This window comes from Ceratotherium simum, chromosome 24 (assembly GCF_057802395.1).
Source record: "Ceratotherium simum simum isolate JZ-2026a chromosome 24, ASM5780239v1, whole genome shotgun sequence".
Taxonomy (NCBI): Eukaryota; Metazoa; Chordata; class Mammalia; order Perissodactyla; family Rhinocerotidae; genus Ceratotherium; species Ceratotherium simum.
In genome coordinates, this window is record NC_141923.1 from 1,140,472 (window position 1) to 1,165,949 (window position 25,478).

The 25,478-nt window shown below is 53.1% G+C and overlaps 3 gene segments (V, D, J or C); all 3 read left to right on the forward strand.

Annotated features, from left to right (window-relative positions):
- Positions 1–25,478, forward strand: part of LOC101394837 (immunoglobulin heavy constant gamma 4-like) — a 270,309-nt gene that overhangs the window by 153,538 nt on the left and 91,293 nt on the right.
- LOC101389090 (immunoglobulin heavy constant gamma 1-like) overlaps positions 1–25,478 on the forward strand; it is a 197,028-nt gene that overhangs the window by 107,434 nt on the left and 64,116 nt on the right.
- Positions 16,150–21,500, forward strand: LOC106802456 (immunoglobulin heavy constant gamma 1-like). The segment is given in 6 exon segments: positions 16,150–16,225; positions 17,010–17,054; positions 18,242–18,571; positions 18,656–18,976; positions 20,556–20,683; positions 21,277–21,500. Coding segments are annotated over 6 exon segments (984 nt in total).

A 25,478-nucleotide genomic window follows, 5' to 3' on the forward strand; every position in this document is an offset into this window, starting at 1 on the left:
TACTGCTCACCCCCACACCTCCAGGGATGACTCTGGTCTAACTGGAAGGTACTGGAAGGCCTGGGTAAGGATCTCCCAGCGAAGCCCCTGTCCCTAAGACGACTGTGCAGATTGCAAACCAGAGGATTCCCTCTACTTGTGTTGACCACATCCACTCAGCCCAAGAGGCCTGACCTGGCAGAGGCTGATTTGAGATCCAAGGATGGCGGGCGAGGCCGAGAAACTGGGTCAGGACGCAGAAGTCGCTTTGCACCTGTTTCTGGAATGAGAGCCTATGGCTCAGGACGGGGACATGCATGCCCAGCACACCCGGGGTCACAGCAAAAAGCTACAGAGATCTCAATGGCACAAGAGGGGCCTTAATATTTGTACATATTTATTAGCACAACATAAGCAAGGCTCGGGCCAGGCACTGTCGAGACAGGTTAGGGTAGGTGAGGCTGGGAATGAGCATTGCCAGGTTGTGGGCCGGGCTCGCCTCTTCCTGCTGCTCTGGAGGGCCTGCCACAATGGATGACCCCTCGGCTCTGACATCCTAGTTCAGGACAAGGCCAAAGGAAGGGCTTCTGTGAAAACCCTCAAAGCATATTTTTGGTCTTATAACAACAGGGCAAATGTTTCTGAAAGCCACACTCACAGTCCAATAGGATGGTTTGCAAAATTTCAGCACAATGTATCTTCACAGCTAAACTGACTTTCTCATGTCAAAGTGTTTATCTGAAAGAACGGGACCTTCACAGCCAGAAGGGGATATGTGTGTGGATTCTGATAGAGCCCAGTGGCTTGAGCACTCAAATCGCATGGTCACACCCACTCCGGCCACAGTTTCCTGGCCCCACAGGAATCTGGGGGTGGCTCAGCCTGCTTCCTGAGAATCTTGTCATGGGCCCAAGAGTGACTAATCTTCCTCGACACCAGCCGCACCACCAAAACCAGGGCAGACAACATGAGGACCAGGAGGGGTACCAAGAACCCCAGGTCAATGTGCAACATGAAAACTTGTCTTGCCAGATCCCTGGGCACAGACGGGGGAGTGGGCTATATGCACCTAACACCCACTAGCCAGACACTGTCAGGGGTTTTGCCAAACTCATCAACATTGGTGATTATGAAGAAATGAAAAGAATAAGAAATGTTAATATATTGAGGTATGTGAGGAAGCCATTTGGTTTAAAACCAATTCGGCCTGATCATGTTTTTCCAGAAAGGCCTGACGTGACCTGAGCAGCATGCATTGTACATCTGCCATAAACATTTACAGTGACTCATAGCCTAGAATTATGCCCCCAAAGAGAGGGATGTATGCCTCACCCCCATATCAGCATCTCTTTGTAGATAAGCATTTCTTCCCAGAAACAAAGGATTCATAGCTGACCTACTGTCTTGACGTGAGTACAGCCGTGTTTGGCCATTCCATTAACCTACAGCCACCAGCACACAAAGAAATATAAAGCTGCTTTCTGTGTGGTGGGAACGGGCCTTTTTCCCGGGAACTGGCCTTTCTCCCACGGAGATAGTTGCAATTTGTAAGAATTTCAAGGCCCTTTGGGTGTCGCAGCCCGGGGCACACTGGCCATCTGTGCCAGGCTGGGACAATAACCAGGGAAAATAAAGCTCGTACACAACTGCCGGGCTCGGACGACATTCAGGAGGCTCAGTGCACGTATGCCACTGATGACCATTTGTGCATGGGAACACTGAATGCTTACTCTATAAACTCTGTAACTGCTTATATAAACTGCTGGAAACCGAGGCCTGGTGAGAGTTCCACCTGTGGAAGGGACGCCTTGCCCAGGACGTGTGATTCCCGACGAGCCGTGTCCATTGAAATGACTCTCCCGGCAGTGGGGTGTGGATATTGTGAGTAACCGATCTGATGTGTTCTCTGTTTGGTCAACCTGGTGTTTCTCTTTCTGGTTGATTTGTGTCATTTCCCTTCAGTCGAGGTGGGTGTTTTCCCTTTCCAATTGATCTGATGTTTTTCCCTCTTATTACATGACTTATTCAAATCTGTTTACAGACTATCGCCTTTACTCTCCTCTATATAATAAAATAAAACTTCCGTCCACTTGTGTGGAGTGGAAAGTTTCTTTTACGTCTCCGATCAAATCCCTGAACCTCTCATAACCCCTGCTGTCCTCATCTCGTGACCACTGAACTGCTGTACTAGCAAAACATCCTGGGACTGAGGTCAAAGGGATATTCCCATCATAGCTGATGTATCTCCCCTGTTCCAGGATCGTACATGACCACGCTGTAAACCCTGCTTCTTTGGAATGTTTCTGTCCTTGGTGAAGGTCATTGTCCCAGGCTATGTAGTCCTCAGATTGGCTCATGTAATGCATTCACCCCCATTTGACTTAGAGATTGATTGTTGATTGTTTGTGTCTGCAGTTCTTGGCGTAGTCAGCAGAATTTCAGAAAAACTGAGTGGACACCAACTGGAGTCTACATTGAATCCCCCACCCTGGCTTCACCGCATTCTTCAGCTATCCCAGTGAGTTCGCCTGAAATCTAGGCCACCTTATTTAAGTCAATGCTCCAGAGTTTTATATGATCTGTTTCAAGCTTTAAGACTACATGTCTTAAAGGGGCTGCTGATCTGTTTCCTAGGTAAGAGAAACCTAGCAGCAATGTCCTAGGAAACAAGAACCTAGAGGGCACGTCTTAAGCAAGAGGAAACTAAAGGGAATGTTCCAGGCCAGAGGACCCTCAGGGGAGATGTAGAGTGAATGGGGCAAGCTGACCTTTTTAATTTGGCTTTAAATTGGAAAGAATTGTGTCTATAAAGCCTGAACAAATTGTTTGATAGAGAAATGTGAGTCTGAACTTGTTCAGCTCTGAAGAGAAGGGATACCAGCTCCTTCCAGCACAAAGGCGATCTCAGGTGACTGAGAACCTGGTGGAAGTGTCAGAGGATAAATCCTCATGACGTGTAGTGGTCCCATGGGAAACTGCACTGTGATCGTTCACGTGAATTAATTAAAGGCTTGTCTGGAGGCTGCATATAAGGTTAGCTCGTTAAATGGACAACTAAATATTGTTTCACACTGAAATATGATCCTATTTGACCAAGAGTTTTAAAGACATTTGATATTTTTGACAAGCTTTACCAAAATTAAAATCCTAAATAAAGACTTTCTTCTGACCTGAAAATAACTTCAAGAATTTGCAATGGGCTCCTGGGACTTCTCAAAGACCTTGTTTCTATTCCTATAAAGAGGGAGGTACTAATCTAATTAGGCTTGTTTGGTATGTTAAATTACATGGGAAGTATTCTCAAATAACTGATGCTAGGCCTCCATGATTCATAACCTTTCAGGCATACATTTTATTTATATAAGAGTTTTAGATATTACATGATATTTTAAAAATAATTCCTACTATTTCCTGGCATAATGTTAATCATCTTGTAACTCTAGTCATTATCTTAACCCTGCTGCCTTGCTTCCATCACCACAGCAGGAAAACAACAATGACTACATTTTATTATCTCATTTGGTATACAGATAAGTCTTACTTAGAGGATGAGCAGGGAGGTTACCAGGCTGGATATCCTGTCCAGCCTCAAGAATACACACAACTTTCTATTAACTCTGCTAACCCTGTAGAAGATTTCTTTCCACAGCCTCAAGAAATCACCACAGACAGAAACAAATATGGTAAGGAAAAGAGGGAATTTTGACACCACCACGCAGATGTGGGTCAGGCCTGATAAAAAACCAATAGTGCCTAGCGGAGGACTGCTCCTGGATATATATCAATTAGCCACTGGGCATTTTAAAATATGATTTTCTGGGGAAAACAATACTTTTGGAAACTTTCTCCCACAGTGGCTCATAAAGCCTATGCTTGTTGTGCTATATGCACAAAAAAGGATCCAGGCAAACCACTTCATGGTTTGCAAAGCTACTTTCCCTTTCTTAAGGGGAGATATGGCTATTGGACTTTGTTCAGATGCCACCATCTCAAGGATATAAATATCTTATTAGTGGTCTCAGTGTTCTCACAGTGGGTTGAGGCTTTTCCTTGCAGAGGAACAATGGCTTTAGCAGTAGGTTAATTATTATTGGAAAGGATAAATCACTTTTGAGGAATTCCTACCAAATTACACAGTGATTGGGGAACTCACTTCACTGGGTCAAACAAATAATTAAATCTATTTTCACATTTGGTCAAATAATGCTACATTTTAACTAATGGCACAATCAAAGCTCAATGGGCAAAGCTTTCAGGAGGATCTAATCTCTCCTGGCCAAAATCTTTTCCACTAGTGCTCCACAATCTTACCATCAACACCCTTTGGTAAACATCAGCTGTGTCCTTTTGAAACAATAACAGGATGACCTATCCAATTAGATCAGGGAATGTATGAACCAACTTTCTCAAGGTAGATATCTTGCATTATTGTGAAGGTCTCATTCAGACACTTAAAAGAAATGAAAGGTTGGTAGCTTATTCCTTTCACAACGGGAGATGAAGCTCCCAGGAGATGAAGACCTTAAAGATCATGGGCTACAACTTGGAGATTTTCTTTATTGGAAAAGACACCAGAGGAAAGACTCTTTGCAGCCCAGTTGGAAAGGAACATACCAGGCACTCTTAACCAATTCATGCACTGCAAAATTAAAAAGTGTAGACTCATGGATTCATATTTCTCATTTTCAAAAAAGTGGTTTCTCCACCTGAGTGGGTTTCAGCTCCGATTTCAGCCACCGACTTCAGCTGAACAACACAAGTTCCTCCTCACCAGGATGAGAAGATGGATCTGTTGTAGACAGCTGTCCCAAGTCTGGCCCAGACCTGTATTCCCAACCTTATATCTGTCCTCATTTAAACCATTGCCACTGTTACCTACCCCTATACTTTACTTTCTTCCCCTTGAACCCTATAACATAGATGATAACATCATGACAAAAGCTTTTATTGACCACAAAAATGCCATGCAAGATTTTCCTGATGCTGTGTCTGTTTTTCAATCCACATCTGAATGGGCCTCTGATGACAATGTCCTATTACAATGGACACATTCCTTTGCTACACACAAAAATCAGTCCAGTTGTTGGCTATGTGCCCATCTTTTCCTTTCTGGTACGTCTGGGTTACCTTGGTGGGTTTCTCTTTCTCAAGGTACGGATTGGAAAGATTTAAAGCAATTTATAATGATGGAAAGATCTCGTTCCAGTGTTCCCACTTCATCTGACATTACTAATTATGATCCAAAGCATGGCCAATAGCCAGTACTAAAAACGATAACAGGGCATTGCTGGTCTTTTTCCATTACTCAGACCACCCAATTGTCCCAACAATCTACAAATAAACAAAAGAAACCAGATATTACAGTGAGATATGGGTGGTTGACACACACATGGGATGGATATCCCTCGAGTTATGTCAGAATACTATCATCCTTAAAGAAAGTGATTGCTTTGGAACAGACTGGTCTCCAAGACCAGGCATTGATTGGGTGGCTCCTAATGGAACTCCATGGTTATGAGGAACAAACCTCTGGTCTTGGCTACTGCCCGCATGGCTAGGACACTGCACCCTGGGCTTTGCTTAGAAGCAGGGAAAGATACACACTGAGTTAACATCTGTTGTCAATCTCCCTCTCCTTAAGACAGGATGGACTCAGTATTCCACTGGTATGACCACCTACTGGCTATATTCGTTGCTTCCTTGGGGCTAGAAGTCATATCACATAGAGGCTCTGACTAAATTTATTCAACAAGCCCTTAATGACAGTCAGGCAGGAAAAGCATTATGAAATATTGAAATGTCTTTAGTGGGAACAGCTGTGCTTCAAAGTAGAATGGCCTTAGATATTCTATCTGCATCCCTAGATGGTACATGTTCCATCATTCAAACTGAATGCTGTGTTTTGATACCTGCTGAATCTTCCACTGTGTCATCTGTGCTGAAGCGCATGAAAAAGAGGGCAAATGCTTTAAACAATCATACACCCAGTCTTGATTTCTTTGGTTGGCTCCTTTGATGTATTGGTCCCCTTTTGCAATCCGGATTGCAATTCCTGTTTCCGTTACTCCTTGAAATTCTTGTATTCATCGTGATATCAAACTGATCACAGTTTCCTTTACTCAGAGTTGTAAGACTGGCATGCAGGCCAAAGTAATGATTGTTCAGAGACTCAGGTCGATTGACCTTGCAACCCTAGACGAATTTCCTGCTCTGACAAAGAGTATGACTAAAAAATCATTTTTAAGCTAATCATTTCAACTATTGAATTATCATGATTGTTACTGTACCTGTTCTATAAAGAATCATGTAAAAGCACATGTACAATGTTTGTGTGACAATCTAAAATTATGGAAAAATTACATAATGTATGAAAGCTTCTCCTATTAATATATAGCTCTGTGCTCATCCACTATATCCAAATATTTCCCCCCAAGCTGTATGACTTGGCAAATCAATGAGACAGAAACTTAGTACCGAGGGACAGATGTAGGCAGGGTAGGCAGCAACACCCCTGGTACCGAGGGACAGTATTTTGATCATCAATGCTTTCTATCAAAAGATAATCAATCAAAAGGGGGAATATATACGAATAAATGAAAAGAAATAAGAAAAGTTAATATATTAACATATATGAAGAAACCCTTTTGTTTAAAACAATTTCAGTGTGACCTTGATTTTCAAGAAAGGTCTGACGTGGCCTGTCAAGCATGCATTGTATGCCTGCTATAAGCAGCACAGTGTCCCAAAGGTGAGAATAACGCCCTTAAAGATACAGCCCCGTATCAGCATTTCTTTATAAATAAGCGTTTCTGCCCAGAAACTGAGGATTCATTACTGACCTACTGTAATCATCGGGTGACCACTGACCTGCTGTGTTATCAAAGAATATTGCGACTGTCATAAAACAGATATTCCTCTCTTTGTTTATTGTTGTTGTTGTTGTTGTTGTTGTAACAATGGTTTATCACATTATATAAATTTCAGGTGTATATCATTATACATCTATTTCTCCATAGATTACATCAGATTCACCACCCGAAGATTAATTACATCCACCAACACACACATGTGCCTAGTCATCCCTTTCTCCCTCCTCCCTCCCCACCTCCCCTCTGGTAACCACCAATCCAATCTCTGTCTCTATGTGTTTGTTTGTTGTTGTTTTCATATTCTGCTCATGAGGGAGATCACACAGTGTTTGAGTTTCTCCCTCTGACTTATTTCGCTTAACATAATACCTCAAGGTCCGTCCATGTTGTCATAAATGGCTGCATTTCATCGTTTCTTACGGCTGAGTAGTATTCCATTGTGTATATATACCACATCTTCTTTATCCATTCGTCCCTTCATGGGCACTTGAGTTGCTTCCAAGTCTTGGCTATTGTGAATACTGCTGTAATGAACACAGGGGTGCATGTATCTTTACGCATTTGTAATTTCACGTTCTTTGGATAAATACCAGGTAGTGGGATAGCTGGATCCTATGGTAGTTCTATTTTTAATTTTTTGAGGGATCTCCATACTGTTTTCCATAGTGGCTGCACGAGTTTTCACTCCCACCAGCAGTGTTGAGAGTTCCCTTCTCCCCACATCCTCTCCAACACTTGCTGTTTCCTGTCCTGTTAATTATAGCCATTCAGATGGGCGTGATGTGATTTCTCATTGTAGTTTGTACTTGCATTTCCCTGATAATTAAAGATGTTAATCATCTTTTCACATGCTTGTTGCCCATCGGTATACGTTCTTTGGAGAAATGTCTGTTCAGGTCATTTGCCCACTTTTTACTTGGGTTGTTAGTTTTTGTTGTTCTTGAGATCTGAATTCTTTATACATTTTGGAGATTAACACCTTATCAGATATATGGTTTGCAAATATCTTCTCCCAATTGTTAGGTTGTCTTTTCATTTTGTTGATGGTTTCCTTTGCTGTGCAGAAGCTTTTTAGTTGTACGTAGTCCCATTTGTTTATTTTTTCTATTGTTCCCAGGCCCAGTGAGACACTGTATTTAAAAATATGTTGCTAAGACCGATGTTCAAGAGCGTGCTACCCATGTTTTCTTCTAGAAGTTTCATGGTTTCAGGCCTTACATTCAAGTCTTTAATCCATTTTGAGTTCGTTTTTGTGCATGGTGTAAGATAATGGTCTACTTTCATATTTTTTCATGTGGCTGTCCGGTTTTCCCAACACCATTTGCTGAAGAGACTTTCCTTTCTCCATTGTATGTTCTCGGCATCCTTGTCAAAAACTAGCTGTCCATAGATGTGTGAGTTTCTTTCTGGCCTTCGATTCTGTTCCATTGATCTGTGTGTCTGTTTTTACTCCAGTACCATGCTGTTTTGGTACTATGGCTTTCTAGTATATTTTGAAATCAGAGTGTAATACCTCCAGTTTTGTTCTTTCTTCTCAGGATGACTTTCGCTATTCAGGGCGTTTTGTTCTTCCACATAAATTTTAGGATTCTTTGTTCTATTGCTGTGAACAATGTTGTTGGAACTTTGATAGGGATTGCATTGTGTCTCTAGATTGCTTTAGGAAGTATGGACATTTTAACTGTGTTAATTCTTCCAATCCAAGAGCATGGAATATCTTTCCATTTCTTTGTTTCTTCAATTTCTTTCAACACTGTTTTATAGTTTTCAGTGTACAGATCTTTCACCTCTTTAGTTAACTTTACTTCTAGGTATTTTATTCTTTTGGCTGCAGTTGTAAATGGGATTGTATTCTTAATTTCTCTTTCTGCTACTTTGTTGTTAGTGTATAGAAATGAAACTGATTTTGTATGTTGATTTTCTGCACCTAGCCTATTCATTTATTATTTCTAGTTTTCTGGGTGGATTCTTTTGTAACAGTTTCACTTTTTCCTTTCCAATTTAGATGCCTTTAGTTTCTTTTTCTTTCCTGATTGCTCTGGCGAGGACTTTCAAACTATGAGAGATGACAACTGTGTGGGCACCATGGAGAGGAAGTCGGACAAGACGAGCCTGGTGTGTGCTGTGGATTTATCATGATTTCCTCTTGGGAGCGACCAGAGGGGTCTCCCTTCACCAAGGCTGTGGCCAGTGGCATGTTGCAAAGTGGCCACAGCAACATTTCCAGGACCACGGGCTCCTCCATCAGCTGGCCCTGCCCCATGCAGAGGCGGGGTTCACTTCCCTCCCTGGAACCCAGGGCCTGTGAGACCACCTCCAAGGAGACAGTGTCATGAGGGGCTGCAGCTGGATCTCTGACAGCAGGACCTAAGGAGACAGGGCTTCTCCTGGGAGTCAGTCCCGGGCACGGAGCAGCTGTCCACTTATGTGAAGGGACAGTGCTGGGGAGTCCCTGCAGAGAGGCCCTTGGAGACAGAGAAGACCACGGGGGCCCGCCTAGCCCAGGTGACAGACGCCAAGTGGAGCCTTCCAGCCCCTCGCTGGTGTGAGTGGAGCCGAGAGGAGTGCCCACCACCCACAGAGCCCTGCACTGCCTGCAGCCTACCAACTCACCAACAAAATCAGCGGGGTAGCTGTGCAAGCCTCTCCCTGTGTGGCGGCCCACTGCACACTCATGAGCCACCGGACCAGGGTTTGGGACCTGGATGTGGGTGCTGCTCTGAGAAACCCCCAACTGTGGCAAGTGGCGTGAGGACTTGACCGTAAGAGAGGCAGAGGGACCCAGAGGAGACTGTTGGAGGACGTAGGGGAGCTCTGGGGGCACTCGAGGCCTAAGGATGCTGCAAGACCAGTGGGTGGTAGGGCTGGTTCCTCTCCTGTGTTTGAGGGCACCTCCTAGAAGGTTCACTTTCTACAGCCTTGGAGTCTGCTCCCGGCCCACCTGAAGGGGCCACAACACAAGCCCCTGACCACTGACCACTTGGAAGGACCCACCCGAAACTTCCCAGTCACCTTCCAGGCCCCTGGCAATCCTGGCCTGGAGGCCACGGTGCCTCCCAGGGATCCCTGATCCAAGGCCTAACGTGGAAGATATGGGGAAGCCCAGGGCTGCACCTGGGGCCTGGGGTGAGCCGTGGCACTCCAGGACACGAGACAGTGAGGGCCCACATGCCCCAAATACAATCAGTCGGCTGGGTCTCGGCTCACACATGGAAGGAAAGGGATTGCACACTGTCTCTCCGATGGAGGAACAGTTTTGGGCGACTGTGACCACCGTGATCTCTGTCCTAGCACATCAGACTTCTGTTTGTCCCCTGAATGACAGCTGTGCCTGGAAGAATAGCTTCCCTCTGATCCTGGGTGATGCACCACCATTCCGACAGAGATCCAGCCATGGTTGGAGCCCAAGAGGGAAGGAGGGAAGAGGCAGGGATCCAGAGGAAGACAGCTTTCTACTCAGGAGTCTGTCCTGGAGGGTGTACACGACCAGGCCATGTGCTGGGCTGCAGGCTGTGAGCAGGACAGCTTGTGTCCACACTGCACGCTGACCCAGGCAGGGAGACGTGTCCTCTGGGGTAAGGGGATGAGAGGGATCTGGTGAGTGGCCCGGTTACCCCGCTCTGTGGTGGATCAGGCAGCCATAATCCGTGTGGGAGGCAGAGAGCAAAGAACAGCACATGAGGCCAGGCTTCCGGCACTCTCCCCTGGGTCCCAGGCACCCACCTCACCCCACTGCCAAACACCCATGTGAGGTAGCCCCCACAACGTCTGGACTCCCCCCAGGCCCTCTGGGACTTAAACCACCCAGAAGAAAAGGGAACTTCAGGAAGCAAGCGGTGCCCTCTGGTTTCAGTCCCGTTCTTAGTCGTTGCAGGGCTTTTGGGAGGGCGTTCACACCTCCAGGAACCGGCATGAACTCCGAGGAGCAGGGCAGTGGACATGGAGCGCGGGGCTGCGAGGAGACACATGTGTCTGGAGCCAGAGCACAGAGGGGGTGGGGAGTCCTTGGAGACCCAGGCTGGACTGAGGGGGAGCCGTACTCATGACCCCACGATCGGTGAGTGGGGTCCCATGGAGGAGGTGACAGGAGTGGAGTGGGGACAGCAAAACCAGCCACAGGGGCTTAGGAGAAACCAGGCCCTCAAGGATGTCACTGAGGAACTCAAGCAATGAGCCAGCACAGGGGAAGGCAGGCTGCCCACAGGTCACAGCGCCAACCCACAGCCCGCACCAGGGAGCCATGGGCAGAGGCATGTCCCCGACAACAGAGCTGGATGCAGTTGACTCCAAAGGAGGTCAACCTTGAGGAATGTGATGGGCTAGGAGGCCAGAAGCCTGAAGGCTGCCACGGGCCTGCTGTGCTGGGGGTAGGGCAAGGCAGGATCTGAGCTACTGCAGGACAGACGACGGGATGGACAGTTGGGTTTGACCACAGAACACAGGGAGGGTTCTGGATCAGGACAGGTGAGGAAGAGGAACCCCGGTGGCCTAAGGATCCTGTCAAGGCAAATGGACACAGCTCAAGCCCCAATGCAGGGTCAGAGGAGGTGGCCTTGTGTCCCGGGCTACAGCCAAGGGCAATGGCAGTCGGAGATCTGGGAGCAGAGCAGGGCGCAGCGTGGGCTCCTGTGTGCTCAGAACTCAGACAGCACAGGCGGAGCAGGAACTGAGTGGGGTATGAGAGGGGCGTCAGAAGCCAGTCCGTGAGGGTCGGGAGCAGGAGCCGGGGGTCCAGGGGCTGAGAGCTGGTGGGCAGAAGGCAGCTGACCCAGCACCTGGAGGGAGCATGGTCCAGAGGGGGCTTCCAGAAAGGACATCTGAGGGTGGTGAGGGGCGAGGAGAGGGTGATTCCCAGATGGGGCCAGGAGCTCCTCCAGGAGGGGACCACGGCCTGGGATCTGCCAGGGGAGAGCTGGCCAGAGAGAGGGTGGGCACCTGGTCGCTCCAGAACACAAAGCCCAGTGCTGGGAAACGAATGAGTACAGCAAGAGGGCGAACCTGGGCTGAGGGCGTTGGGACAGGCAGGAGCAGCAGAGGCGGCCCTGGGGAGACCCAGCAGTGCTGTGCTGAGCTCAGGGACCTGTAGCAGAGTGGATCGTGGGGCAGGAGGCGTAGGGCACTGCTGAGGACCTGGTGCTCCGAGGACAAAGGGCAGAGAAGCTCCAGGGGACAAGGGGCAAGTAGGAGGGCACAAGGGGCCAGATCCTGACCCACGAGCTACAGAGGGGCAGGCAGAGTGGCTATAGGATAACAGGGTGCCCAGAGTGCAGGAGGGGCAGGGGGCTTCCCAGGAGCTCTGGGGAGCAGGCAGAGCTTAGCAGGTTAGCAGGGGGCGGGGAGGTCAGGAGGGGCAGGGTGTTGTCCCGCAGCTCTGGGGGGGTCAGGCAGAGTTTAGCCAGTGAGGAGGGAGCTGAGATAACAGGCCAGACAGGGGGATCCCCAGGAGCTTTGGGGTGAGGCAGAGCTTAGCAGGCGAGGAGAGAGCTGAGAAATCCGTAGAGACGGGGCACTGCCCAGGAGCTCAGGGACAAGCATCACTGGGCCTTACATAAGCAGTGCCCAGGACAGGCGGAGCTGAGCAGGTACAGGGAGCAGGGACAGCTGGGGCTCAGGAGCTCAGGTGTCCTCCCTGTGCCTGGAGGAGAGGGAGCTGGTGGAGGGACCGGGTGGGATGGTGAGCTGGGAGGGAGGGGGACCCTGGGATGAAGGTCTCTGGGGATGAAGGGGCAGAAGAGAACACATGAGAGGACCAGATGGGATGTAGTTCTTGGGTACCAGAGCACTAGCCCTATTCCAGGGACTTGTGGGGACGTGGGAGAGTCGGGGTGGACATGCGGAAGCTGCGCTGGGTGGCACGGAACAATAGACCTGGCGGAGGGAAGAACAAGGGGCGAATTTGCTGTCTGGCTCTGGGCTGCCAGCCTGGGGAGAGGTTGGCAGGGCCCTTGGGCTGAGCAGACTGGAGTCACGGTTGCAGGGGACAGGGCTGGCCTGGGTGTGTGTGTAGAGGGTACAGCCCAGCCCACACTGGGGTGTGGGGATGCTGGTACCTAGGGGAAAGGAGGGCCGAGGGCAGTGCATGGCTCCCACCCATGCCGAGAGGCAGGCTGGCTTAGGAAGGACCATGGCTGGAGGAGGACTCTGGAGTGAGGAAGGAGCTAGACAAGCCCAAGAGCAGGGATAGTGAGGGCAGGGGCGCTGTGTGGAGGGGTGGGAGATGAGCTCAGGAAGCCATGCCAGGAGGACCTGAGGAGGGACGGTCGGCCCAGAGGCTAATTTAGGAGCCTGAGCTGGGGGGCCACAGGGACAGAGGGGAGGAGGAGATGGAAACTCGCAGGGACGGGGTCCAGGACAGGGATGGGGTCCAGGAAAGGGAGAAGGTCCGGGGCTAGGAGAGGGTCCAGGGGAGAAATTGGGTCCAGGGCAAGGTTCACGCAGCTTGGGTACATGGGTCTGTGGTGCCTTGGCAGAGTTTCCTCAGAAGACGAGAGGTCTGGGGCGCAGAGACAGGCCATGACAAGGTCTCTCAGAGGCAGAGGACCCAGGAGCTGACATGGGCAGTGCAGGGCACAGACTCAGCACACCCGAAGTGATGCTCACCCGCCCCGCACAGGGTTGGGCTCGGTCGATATGGCAGAGGGCTTGGGGGACCCGCAGAAGCCGGCCAGGAACAGGAGTCTCCAGTCAAGGCTCAGACAGAGGGCATGGTCAGGAAGGGCACCCACAGGAGGCTTCAGGAGGGGCTGCATGGACTGCATTCCCTGGGAGACAGGCCCAGGGTCAGCCCTCCTGCCTGGACCTCAGGGGATCCGGAGAGTACTCACAAGCTCAGGGAGTTGTTCTGGGCGTTTGCATCATGCCCAGGGTGGGGCCAGGCTGGAGACCCATAACCCAGCCCCTGTGCCCACAGAAGTGGGCGCTGGACTCCGACCCGCCAAACCAAGCCCTGACCTCAGCTCACCGGAAGGCCATCTCCCTCCAGCCCCGGTAACCCGCGGTCTGCTTCCTCTACAGAGTGCGCCCGATGCCCTGACTGCCCGAGGTGTCCCACGTGCCGAGGTGAGTCATCGCGGCCTTGCCCTCAACCCCCGGGAAGTGGCACCAAGGGAAGAGGAGCAGCGTGGGTCGTGCTCTGCTCCTTCTCCTGCCAAGGGGCAAGCTGGCTCAAGAAGGACCCTGGCTGAAGGACGGCTCTGGAGTGAGCAACGAGCTGGACAGGCCCAAGAGCAGGGATGGTGGAGGGCAGGGGCGCTGGGTTGAGGGGCCGGAGTTCAACTCAGGAAGCCATGCCAGGAGGACCTGAGGAGGGACGGGTGGGCCCAGAGGCAGATTTAGGAGCCTGGGCTGGGGAGCCACAGGGACAGAGGGGAGAGGGACAAGGAAACTCCCAGGGACAGGGACCACTATAGGGATGGGGTCCAGGAAAGGGAGAAGGTCCAGGGCTAGGAGAGGGTCCAGGGGAGAGATTGGGTCCAGGGCAGGGACGGGGTCCACGCAGCTTGGGTACATGCGTCCATGGTGCCTTGGCAGAGCTTCCTCAGAAGACGAGAGGTCTGGGGCACAGAGACAGGCCATGACAAGGTCTCTCAGAGGCAGAGGACTCAGGCGCTGACATGGGCAGTGCAGGGCACAGACTCAGCACACCCGAAGTGATGCTCACCCGCCCCGCACAGGGTTGGGCTCGGTCGATATGGCAGAGGGCTTGGGGGACCAGCAGAAGCCGGCCAGGAGCAGGAGTCTCCAGTCAAGGCTCAGACAGAGGGCATGGTCAGGAAGGGCACCCACAGGAGGCTTCAGGAGGGGCTGCATGGACTGCGTTCCCTGGGAGACAGGCCCAGGGTCAGCCCTCCTGCCTGGACCTCAGGGGATCCGGAGAGTACTCACAAGCTCAGGGAGTTGTTCTGGGCGTTTGCATCATGCCCAGGGTGGGGCCAGGCTGGAGACCCATAACCCAGCCCCTGTGCCCACAGAAGTGGGCGCTGGACTCCGACCCACTAAACCAAGCCCTGACCTCAGCTCACCGGAAGGCCATCTCCCTCCAGCCCCGGTAACCCGCAGTCTGCTTCCTCTACAGAGTGCGCCCGATGCCCTGACTGCCCGAGGTGTCCCACGTGCCAAGGTGAGTCATCGCAGCCTTGCCCTCAACCCCCGGGAAGTGGCACCAAGGGAAGAGGAGCAGCGCGGGTCATGCTCTGCTCCTTCTCCTGCCAAGGGGCAAGCTGGCTCAAGAAGGACCCTGGCTGAAGGACGGCTCTGGAGTGAGCAAGGAGCTGGACAGGCCCAAGAGCAGGGATGGTGGAGGGCAGGGGCGCTGGGTTGAGGGGCCGGAGTTCAACTCAGGAAGCCATGCCAGGAGGACCTGAGGAGGGACGGTTGGGCCCAGAGGCAGATTTAGGAGCCTGGGCTGGGGAGCCACAAGGACTGAGGGGAGAGGGAGAAGGAAACTCCCAGAGACGGGGACCACTATAGGGATGGGGTCCAGGAAAGGGAGAAGGTCCAGGGCTAGGAGAGGGTCCAGGGGAGAGATTGGGTCCAGGGCAGGGACGGGGTCCACGCAGCTTGGGTACATGCGTCCATGGTGCCTTGGCAGAGTTGACTCAGAAAAGACTGGGCCTGGCAAGCAGAGACAGCCCATGACAAGGTCTCTTAGAAGCTGAGGACCTGGGAGCATACACAGGCAGTGTGGGTCACAGACCCAACACACCCGAAGAGATGCCCACTCGCCCCAGGCTGGGCCAGGCTTCGTGGATATGGCAGAGGGCTTGGGGGACCAGCAGAAGCCGGCCACAAGCAGGGGTCTCCAGTCAGGGCTCAGACAGAGGGCATGGTCAGGCGGGGCACCCACAGGAGGCTTAAGGAGAGGCTGCCTGGAGGGCGTTCCCTGGGAGACAGGCCCAAGGTCAGCCCTCCTGCCTGAACCCCAGGGCGTCCGGGGAGGCCTCCCAAGCTCAGGGAGTGGTCCTCCGGGCATTTCCATCATGCCCAAGGTGGGGGCAGGCTGGAGACTCCTAACACAGCCCCTATGCGCACAGAAGTGGGCGCTGGACTCAGACGTGCCAAACCTGGTCCTGACCGCAGCGCACTCGAAGGCTGTCTCCCTCCAGCCCTGGTAACCCCCATTCTGCTTTCTCTGCAGTGTGCAGGTCATGCCCTGACTGCCCGAGGTGTCCCACATGCCCAGGTGAGTCATCTGAGCCTCGCCCTCCACCCCCGGGAAGTGGCACCCAGGGTAGGGGAGCAGCGAGGGCCATGCTCTGCTCCAGCTTCTGCTGAGGGGCATGATGGCTCGAGGAGGGGCATGATGGCTCGAGAAGGACCATGGCCGGAGGAGGGTTCTGGAATGCGAAAGGAGCTGGACAGGCCCAAGAGCAGGGATGGTGCAGGGCAGGGGCTCTGGGTGGAGGGGCCAGAGTTCAACTCAGGAAGCCATGCCAGGAGGACCTGAGGAGGGTCAGTCGGCCCAGAGGCAGATTTAGGAGCCGGGTCTGGGAGCCACCGGGACAGAGGAGAGGAGGAGAAGGAAACTCCCAGGGACGGAGTCAAGGACAGGGATGTGGACCAGGGCAGGGACGGGGTCCATGCAGCTTGGGTACATGGGTCCGTGGCGCCTTGGCAGAGTTGACTCAGAAGAGACGGGGCCTGGCGAGCAGAGACAGGCCATGACAAGGTCTCTTAGAGGCTGAGGACCCGTGAGCAGACACAGGCAGTGGGGGTCACAGACTCACCACACCCGAAGAGATGCCCACTCGCCCCAGGCGGGGCCAGGCTTGGTCGATATGGCAGAGGGCTTGGGGGACCAGCAGAAGCCGGCCAGGAGCAGGGGTCTCCAGTCAGGGCTCAGACAGAGGGCATGGTCAGGAAGGGCACCCACAGGAGGCTTAAGGGGAAGCTGCCTGGAGGGTGTTCCCTGGGAGACAGGCCCATGATCAGCCCTCCTGCCTGGACCCCAGGGCGTCAGGGACGCCTCCCAAGCTCTGGGAGGCGTCCTCTGGGGGTTTCCGCCATGCCCAGGGCGGTTCCAGGCTAGACATCCCTAACCCAGCCCCTGGGCCCACAGAGGTGGGCGCTGGACTCAGACGTGCCAAACCTGGCCCTGACTTGAGCTCACCCAAAGGCCATCTCCCTCCAGCCCCAGTAACCCCCAGTCTGCTTTCTCTGCAGTGTGCAGGTCATGCCCTGACTGCCCGAGGTGTCCCACATGCCCAGGTGAGTCATCCGAGCCTTGACCTCCACCCCCGGGAGGTGGCACCAAGGAGAGAGGAGCGCCAAGGACAGTGCTCGGCTCCCACTCCTGCTGAGAGGCAGTCTTCATCGGGAAGGACCTTGGCCAGAGGAGGGCTCTGGAGTGAGCCATGTGCTGGAAAGCCTCAAGAGCAGGGATGGTGCATTGCAGGCGGCTGGGTGGAATGGGCCGTAGGTGAGCTCATGAAGCCATGCAAGGAGGACCTGAGTAGGGTTGCTCGGCCCAGAGGCAGATTTAGGAGACTGGGCTGGGGGGCCTCAGGGACAGAGGAGAGGAGGAGAAGGAAACCCCCAGGGATGGGGTCCAAAGCACAGACGGGGTCCAGGGAAGGGAAATGGTCCTGGTCTGGGAGAGGGTTCACGCGAGAGATTCAGTCCAGGGCAGCGACGGGGTCCAAGCAGCTTGGGTACATGTGTCCGTTGTGCCTTCACATGTTGACTCAGAAGACACGGAGCCTAGTGAGGAGAGACAGGCAATGACAAAGTCTCTCAGAGGCTATGGACCCGGGAGCAGACACGGACAGTGCGGGGTACAGATCCACCAAAGCCGAAGATATGCCCACTCGCCCAGGCAGGGCCAGGATTGGTCGATATGGCAGAGGGCTTGGGGGACCAGCAGAAGCCAGACATGAGCAGGGGTCTCCAGTCAGGGCTCAGACAGAGGGTCTGGTCAGGAAGGGCACCCACAGGAGGCTTAAGGAGGGGCTGCATGGAGGGCATTCCCTGGGAGACAGGCCCAGGGTCAGCCCTCCTGCCTCCATGGACCCCAGGGCGTCAGGGGAGGCCTCTCAAGGTCAGGGAGGGGTCCTCTGGGCATTTCGGTCCTGCCCAGGGTGGGGGCAGGCTGGACACCCCTAACCCAGCCCCTGGGCCCACCGAGGCGGGCACTGTACTCAGACCTGCCAAACCTGGCCCTGACCTCAGCTCACCCGAAGGCCATCACCCTCCAGCCCCAGTAACCCCCAGTCTGCTTTCTTTGCAGTGCCCAAGCCCTGCCCTGTCTGTCCCCCGCATCCCACATGCCCAGGTGAGTCACCCGAGCCTCGCCCTCCACCCCCGGGTGGTGGCCCCAGCCCAGCTGTGGCCCAAGGGGGGCGAGTGCCCAAGAGAAGTCCCACCTAGGTGCTGACCCCCCCATGTCTCCATCACAGCTCCTGAATTCCTGATAGGGCCTTCGGTCTTCATCTTCTCTCCTAAACCCAAGGACACTCTCACAATGTCCCGAACACCCGAGGTCACCTGCGTGGTGGTGGACGTGAGCCAGGACAACCCCGATGTCCAGTTCACCTGGTACGTGGACAATGAAGAGGTGAACACGGCCATGACGAAGCCGAAAGAGGAACAGCTCAACAGCACCTACCGCGTGGTCAGTGTCCTCCCCGTCCAGCACCAGGACTGGCTGAAGGGAAAGGAGTTCAAGTGTAAGGTCAACAGCAGAGCCCTCCCGGCCCCCATTGAGAAGACCATCTCTAAGGCCAAAGGTGAGAGCAGGACAGACGGGTGTGGGGAGGGTCCCAGGGGGGAACCCAGGGAGTGACCATCTATACTGATGCCTGTCCCTACAGGGCAGGCCCGGGAGCCACAGGTGTACGTCCTGTCCCCAAGCCATGCTGAGCTGTCCAGAGAAAGGGTCATCGTGACCTGCCTGGTCAAAGACTTCTACCCACCTGATATCAACGTGGAGTGGCAGAGCAACGGGCAGCCAGAGCCAGCGGAGAAGTACAGCACCACCCCGCCCCAGCAGGAGGGCGATGGGTCTTACTTCCTGTACAGCAAGCTCTCGGTAGAGACGAACAGGTGGAATCAGGGAGTGAGGTTCACGTGTGAGGTGATGCACGAGGCTCTCCAAAATCGCTACACGCAGAAATCCACCAACAAGTGTCCCGGTAACTGAGCCACACGCCCATCGCTCCTAAGAGCCCCCCCTCCCTCCCTACAGGCTATCAGATCCCATGAGGAGCCTTCATCACTCTGTACATAAGTCCCCAGCACCCTGGCATGAAATAAAGCACCCAGCATGGCCCTGGGACCCTGTGACGCTGTCATGGTTCTTTCCAAGGCAGAGAACTGGCGCACTGCAGGAGGTGGGGTGCCGAGCTCTGAGATGACAGTTGTCACCATTAGGGGAGAGAGACGGTCCCACTGAGGCAGGACCCAGAGCTCGGGGCTGTGCAGGCCACCCAGGATGGCTGGAGGGGTTGCCCAAGGAGGGTAGGGGGCATCGCCAGAGGTGGCAGCTACTCTGGGCCCCGCTCCAGCAGCAGCTGCTCGGGGCAGGAGTGTGGCCAGAGAACAGGCGAAGCCCCTCTGGAGCCCCTCAGGGAAATGCGTGCACAGGCTGTCCTTCCTCTGTAGGAGCGAAAGCTGTGAGACAGCGGCCTGTCCTTGTCCCCCAGGATCCCAGTCCACTGGGTCACTTGAGAGGTCCACCTGTAGGCTCTGGTCCATGAGGGACACTACATTGACCCGAGGTGTGGACACAGGCCCTCATTGCTCTCGGGCAATCTGAGATCAGGCCACAGCTCTCCCTCAGGTCAGGTGGCTCTGCTCTGTCTGGTCCTGTCCACTGGTGAGGACACTCACTACCGGGCCCCAAAGGGGCAGAGGCAGGTGGCCCTGAGAGCCCAGGGAAGGGATCGTCCCTGACGTCCACATGAACACTGAGCCCAGACCCACTGAAAACAAGCCCCTCTCACCAAGCACTGCCAGCCCACATACACGCACGTGTGCACATGTACACACGCACACACTCAGGCCTTACACACTGGGGCTCACACAAGGGCAACCTGCACATTCCCAACAGAGCAAGGAGCCCAGTCTCCTGACCCCTCACCGTGGACACCAGAGGGTCCCCACAGCCTCCAACACCCCGGGGGCTGCTCAGGCCTCATCCTCACACTGACCACACTGACCAGCTCTGACAATTGGCCCTCCTCTTCCCCAGGGCACATACACCCCCACCCTGACACATAGAAATCCCCCCACACCCCACTTGTCCCTAGCACTCGACCACTCATGCTCTGGGGACACACCCCAACCCCATCTCTGCCCTTCCCTGGGGCAGGGGCCCTGCTGTGGACAGGCTCTGCTGACCCTCCGCCCTCTGGGCCTGGTCCCCGGGAGAGACGAGGTGGGGCCTGAGCCTCTGTCCTGCAGGGGTTGGGACGCCTTCTCCCCAGAGGGCCCCAACAGAGGGCAGATCAGAGGAGAGGGCTGGTCCCCACTGGCCAGGCTGAGATCAGGGTCAGGGGTGTCATTCTTGTCCTGGGATCCCAGCTGGAGGAATGAGGGAGCTGAGGCCAGTGCCCAGAGACTGACCTGACGGCCCGGATGGTCCACCCCAGCCAGGAGCTTCCACCTGCCCTGCCCACCCTGCCCCAGAGGGAACCACCCCCCGAGGCCCCGACAACACTGTGCCAGGTCCCCTCGGGCAGGCACAGCACTGACCATGCCCTCCCTGTCCAGAGGTGGTCCTGGACGAGAGCTGTGCTGAGACCCAGGACGGGGAGCTGGACGAGCTGTGGACCACCATCTCCATCATCACACTCTTCCTGCTCAGCGTGTGCTACAGTGCCACCGTCACCCTCTTCAAGGTGGGCCAGGCCACCCCACATCGTCCCATAGCTGTCACCATGATGTCCCCACACTCTCCTCACCATGTCCCTCACTGTCCCCACCATGTTTCCACACGCTCCCACACTGTCCCCTTGTTGCCCCTTCACTGTCCCCTCCTGTCCCCACACCATCCCCTCACTGTCCCCTTACCGTCCCCTGGCTGTCCACTCACTGTCCTCTCACTGTCCTCATACTGTACCCACACTGCCCCATTGCTGTCCTCTAAATGTCTCCACACTGTCCCATCACCATCCCCAGTGTCCCCTTGCTGTCCACTGTCTCATCGATGTGCCCTGTCTCCTTGCTGTCCCCTCACTGTCCCCTTGCAGTCCCCTTGCTGTCCCCTCCTGTACCCTTACTATACCTTCTCTGTCCCTTTATTGTCCAACTCGGTCCCATCTTGTCTCTCTTCTCAGTGTCCTCTCTGTCCCCTCACTGTCCCCAGCATGTCCCAATGTCGTCCCCACCTGGACCCCCACTGTCAGGTGGCCCCAGGTGCAGGGAGGGCAGACCTGGCGGAAGGCTGGTGTAGGGATCCAGGCCATGCTCACCCCTCACCCGCCCGCTGCAGGTGAAGTGGATCTTCTCCTCAGTGGTGGAGCTGAAGCCGACCATCGTCCCCGACTACAGTAACACGATCGGGCAGGGGGCCTAGGGCCACTCCTCCTTGGCAGGTGTCCCAGACCGCCCCGGACCCCAGACAGGAATCGAGTCCTTCACTTTATAATGCTCAGCCTGCCGCCCAGACCTGCTCTGCTGCCCCCTGACCTCGCTGCCCCCGTCAGCCTGCACCCCACCCTCTGGCCTCGCGGTCAGCACAGGCTGCATCCTGCCCCCTGACTTCATTTGGAGAACCGAGTGCATGGCAGTTGTAACTCTGAGACGAGCTGCTGGACACCCACCGGCCCCTCCAGAGCAGCCAGCAAGAAACGCCAGGGTCATGTGGATGCTGAGTCATCAGAGCCGAGCGTCCCTCACCAGGACTGTCCCAGGGTCCGCGTGTGCAGTCACGCTGGAGGAGGTGGAGGGCCGACATGTCCGCGTCCGTCTGGACAGGGACAGGCCTTCATGCAAACCACGTCCATTCCAGAGTCCAGCACAAACGGTTCCCGACGGGAGACGTGTGGTTTCAGACCTTGAGTGGGAACATCTGCCGCCAAATCCAGTAGGATATGGGGCCTTCCGCCACCAACAGAGAAGTTTACATACATGCCCCTAATGGTCACTCAGTCACCGCCTCCCAAGGAGAGCACTCAGTGGAAGGCCTGGGCCATGGCCACTGCAGGAGCCCGGGGGGTGGGGGTGGCACCACCAGGGGAGGGGTGATTGTCCGGCCAGACAGGCCTCCTGAAGAGGGGCCTGGTGTCCAGGTCACCGAGCAACGAGAAGTGGCCTTGGTGGACAGAGGTGAAGGAGTGCCAGGAGAGCAGCGCCACAGGCACAGCCACCCCGACCTGATGCCAGCAGGGCTGAGTCACGGTCTACTGGAGCTCTGGTTGCTCCATGCTCCAGGGGTGAGGGAGGAGACCCCTCAAGAGAGAGCCTGTGGCCTGGGGGAGCCAACAAGATGGACCAACCTCCAACCTACGGCCTCACTGGCCCCAGAACACATTCCCCCCTCACGTCTCTGAGCGAATGGCAAGTCGGCATCTCTAAATGGGAAAGACACCGATGCTCACAGGAAGGAGAGGCAGACCCCCACACTGACTACTGTGGGACAATGCACAGAGAGATTGCTCAAAGAAAGGACACATTGTAGGTGGGGTAGCTTTTTCCCTTCTTTTGAAATTTCTGAGGCCCATTGACTTTCTTTATTCTTACTTTGTTTAAAACAACAATAAAACATCCTTAAAAATTCCACACCTCACTGTGTTGACACACCTTGTGAAATCCAGAGCCTGGGCGAGTCGAGCATCAGGGGCTCCCTCCACACCCTCCCAGCAGCAGAACCTTCCAAGCCTCCCTCCCCCCCGCCCTCAGCTCTCATCCAGCCCCTGGGGTTCCGTGGGGGAGGAAGGCAGCCCAGAAACAGGGCACTGATGAGAGGCAAGGTGGCTGACGGGGCCTGGTGGGGAGCAGGGCCAGCCTGGGGTCCGGGGGCAGGAGGAGCTTCCTGCACTGGCCCTGACCAGAAGCAAGACCCCCATGCTGGGTGTGTATGAGTCATCATGGCTGCTGCAACGACCAGCCTGGGCGGCCTGAACAACAGACATTTGTTCTGTCACACTTCTGGAGGCTGCACGTCCTAGAGCAGGTGTCAGCCGAGTGGGGTTCCCGGGAACTGGCCCTTCTCCCACAGAGATAGTTGCATTTTGTAAGAATTTCAAGGTCCTTTGGGCATCGCAGCCCGGGGCACACTGGCCATCTGTGCCAGGCTGGGATGATAACCAGGGAAAACAAAGCTCGTACACAACTTCCGGGCTGCGACGATAGCCAGAGGGTCAGTGCGTGTACGCCACTGATAACCATTTGTGCATGGGAACACTGAATGCTTGCTCTGTAAACTCTGTAGCTGCTTATATAAACTGCTGGAAACAGAGGCCTGGTGAGAGTTTCACCTGTGGAAGGGATACCTTGCCCAGGACATGTGATTCCCGCCCAGCCCTGTTGATTGAAAGGACTCTCCCGGCAGTGGGGCGTGGATGTTGTGAGTAACCTATCTGATGTGTTCTCTGTTTGGTCAACCTGGTGTTTCTCTTTCTGGTTGATTTGTGTCATTTCCCTTCAGTCGATGTGGGTGTTTTCCCTTTCCAATCAATCTGATGTGTTTCCCTCTTATTACTTGACCTATTCGAATCTGCTGCTATCTCTGTCAATGTTGATGTTTTCCCTTTCCTGTCGAGCTGATGTTTTTCCCTCTTAATATTTGACATCTTCGAATCTGTTTGCAGACTATTGCCTTTACTCTCCTCTATATAATAAAATATACCTTCCGTCCACTTGTTTGGAGAGGAAGGTTTCTTTTACGTCTCCGATGAAATCCCTGAACATCTCATAACCCCTGCCGTCCTCATCTTGTGACCACTGAACTGCTGTACTAGCAAAACATCCTGGGACTGTAGTAAAAGGGATATTCCCATTATAGGTGATGTATCTCCCTTGTTCCAGGATCGTACATAACCACGCTGTGAACCCCGCTTCTTCGGAATGTTTCCATGCTTGGTGAAGGTCATTTTCCCCGGATATGTAGTCCTCAGATTGGCTCATATAATTAATTCACCCCCATTTGACTTAGAGATTGATTGCTGATTGTTTGTGTCTGCATATCTTGGCATAGTCGGCAGAATTTCAGAAAAACTGAGTGAACACCAGCTGGAATCTACATTGAATCCCCCAATCTGGCTTCGCTGCATTCTTCAGCTACCCCAGTGAGTTCGCCTGAAATCTGCACCACCTTATTTTAAGTCAATGCTCCAGAGTTTTATATGATCTGTTTCAACCTTTAAGACTACATGTTAAAGGGTACATTTCCTAGGTAAGAGAAACCTAGCAGGAATGTCCTGGGAAACAAGAACCTAGAGGGAATGTCTTAAGCAAGGGGAAATTAGAGGGAATGTCCCAGGCCGGGGGACACTGAGGGGAGCTTTGCAGTGAATGGGGCAAGCTGACCTCTTTAATTTGTCTTTAAATTGGAAAGAATTGTGTCTATAAAGCCTGAACAAATCGTTTGATAGAGAAATGTGAGTCTGAACTTGTTCAGCTCTGAAGAGAAGGGATACCAGCTCCTTCCAGCAGAAAGGCGTTCTCAGATGACTGAGAATCTGGTGGAAGTGTCAGAGGATAAATCCTCATGACGTGTAGTGGTCCCATGGGAAACTGCACTGTGATCGTTCACGTGAATTAATTAAAGGCTCATCTGGAGCCTGCATATAAGGTTAGCTCATTAAATGGACAACTAAATATTGTTTCACACTGAAATATGATCCTATTTGACCAAGAGTTTTAAAGACATTTGATATTTTTGACAAGCTTTACCAAAATTAAAATCCTAAATAAAGACTTTCTTCTGAGATGAAAATAACTTCAAGAATTTGCAATGGGCTCCTGGGTCTTCTCGAAGACCTGTTTCTCTTCCTATAAAGAGAGAGGTACTAAACTAATTAGGCTTGTTTGGTATGTTAAATTACATGGGAAGTATTCTCAAATAACTGATGCTAGGGCTCCTTTATTCATGACATTGCATGTATACATTTTATTTATATAAGTGTTTTAGAAATTATATGGAATTTAAGAAAAAGTTCCTACACTTTCCTGGCATAATGTTATCGTCTTGTAATTCTACTCATTATCTTAACCCTGCTACCTTGCTTCCAGTACCACAAGAGGAAAACAACCATGACTACATTTTATTATCTCATTTGGTTTACAGATAAGTGTTACTTAGAGGAAGAGCAGGGACATTACCAAGCTGGATATCCTGTCCAGCCTCAAGAATGCTAACAACTTTCTATTAACTCTGCTAATCCTGTAAAAGATTTCTTTCCACAGATCAAGAAATCACCACAGAGAGAAACAAATATGGTAACGATAAGAGGGAATTTTGACACCACCACGCAGCTGTGGTTCAGGCCTGATAAAAAACGTATGTTGCCTATCAGAGGACTGCTCCAGGATATATATCAATTAGCCACTGGGCACTTGAAAAGATGATTTTCTGGGAAAACAATACTTTTGGAAACTTTCTCCCACAGTGGCTCATAAAGCCGATGCTTGTTGTGCTATATGCACAAAAAAGGATCCAGGCAAACCACTTCATGGGTCACAAAGCCACTT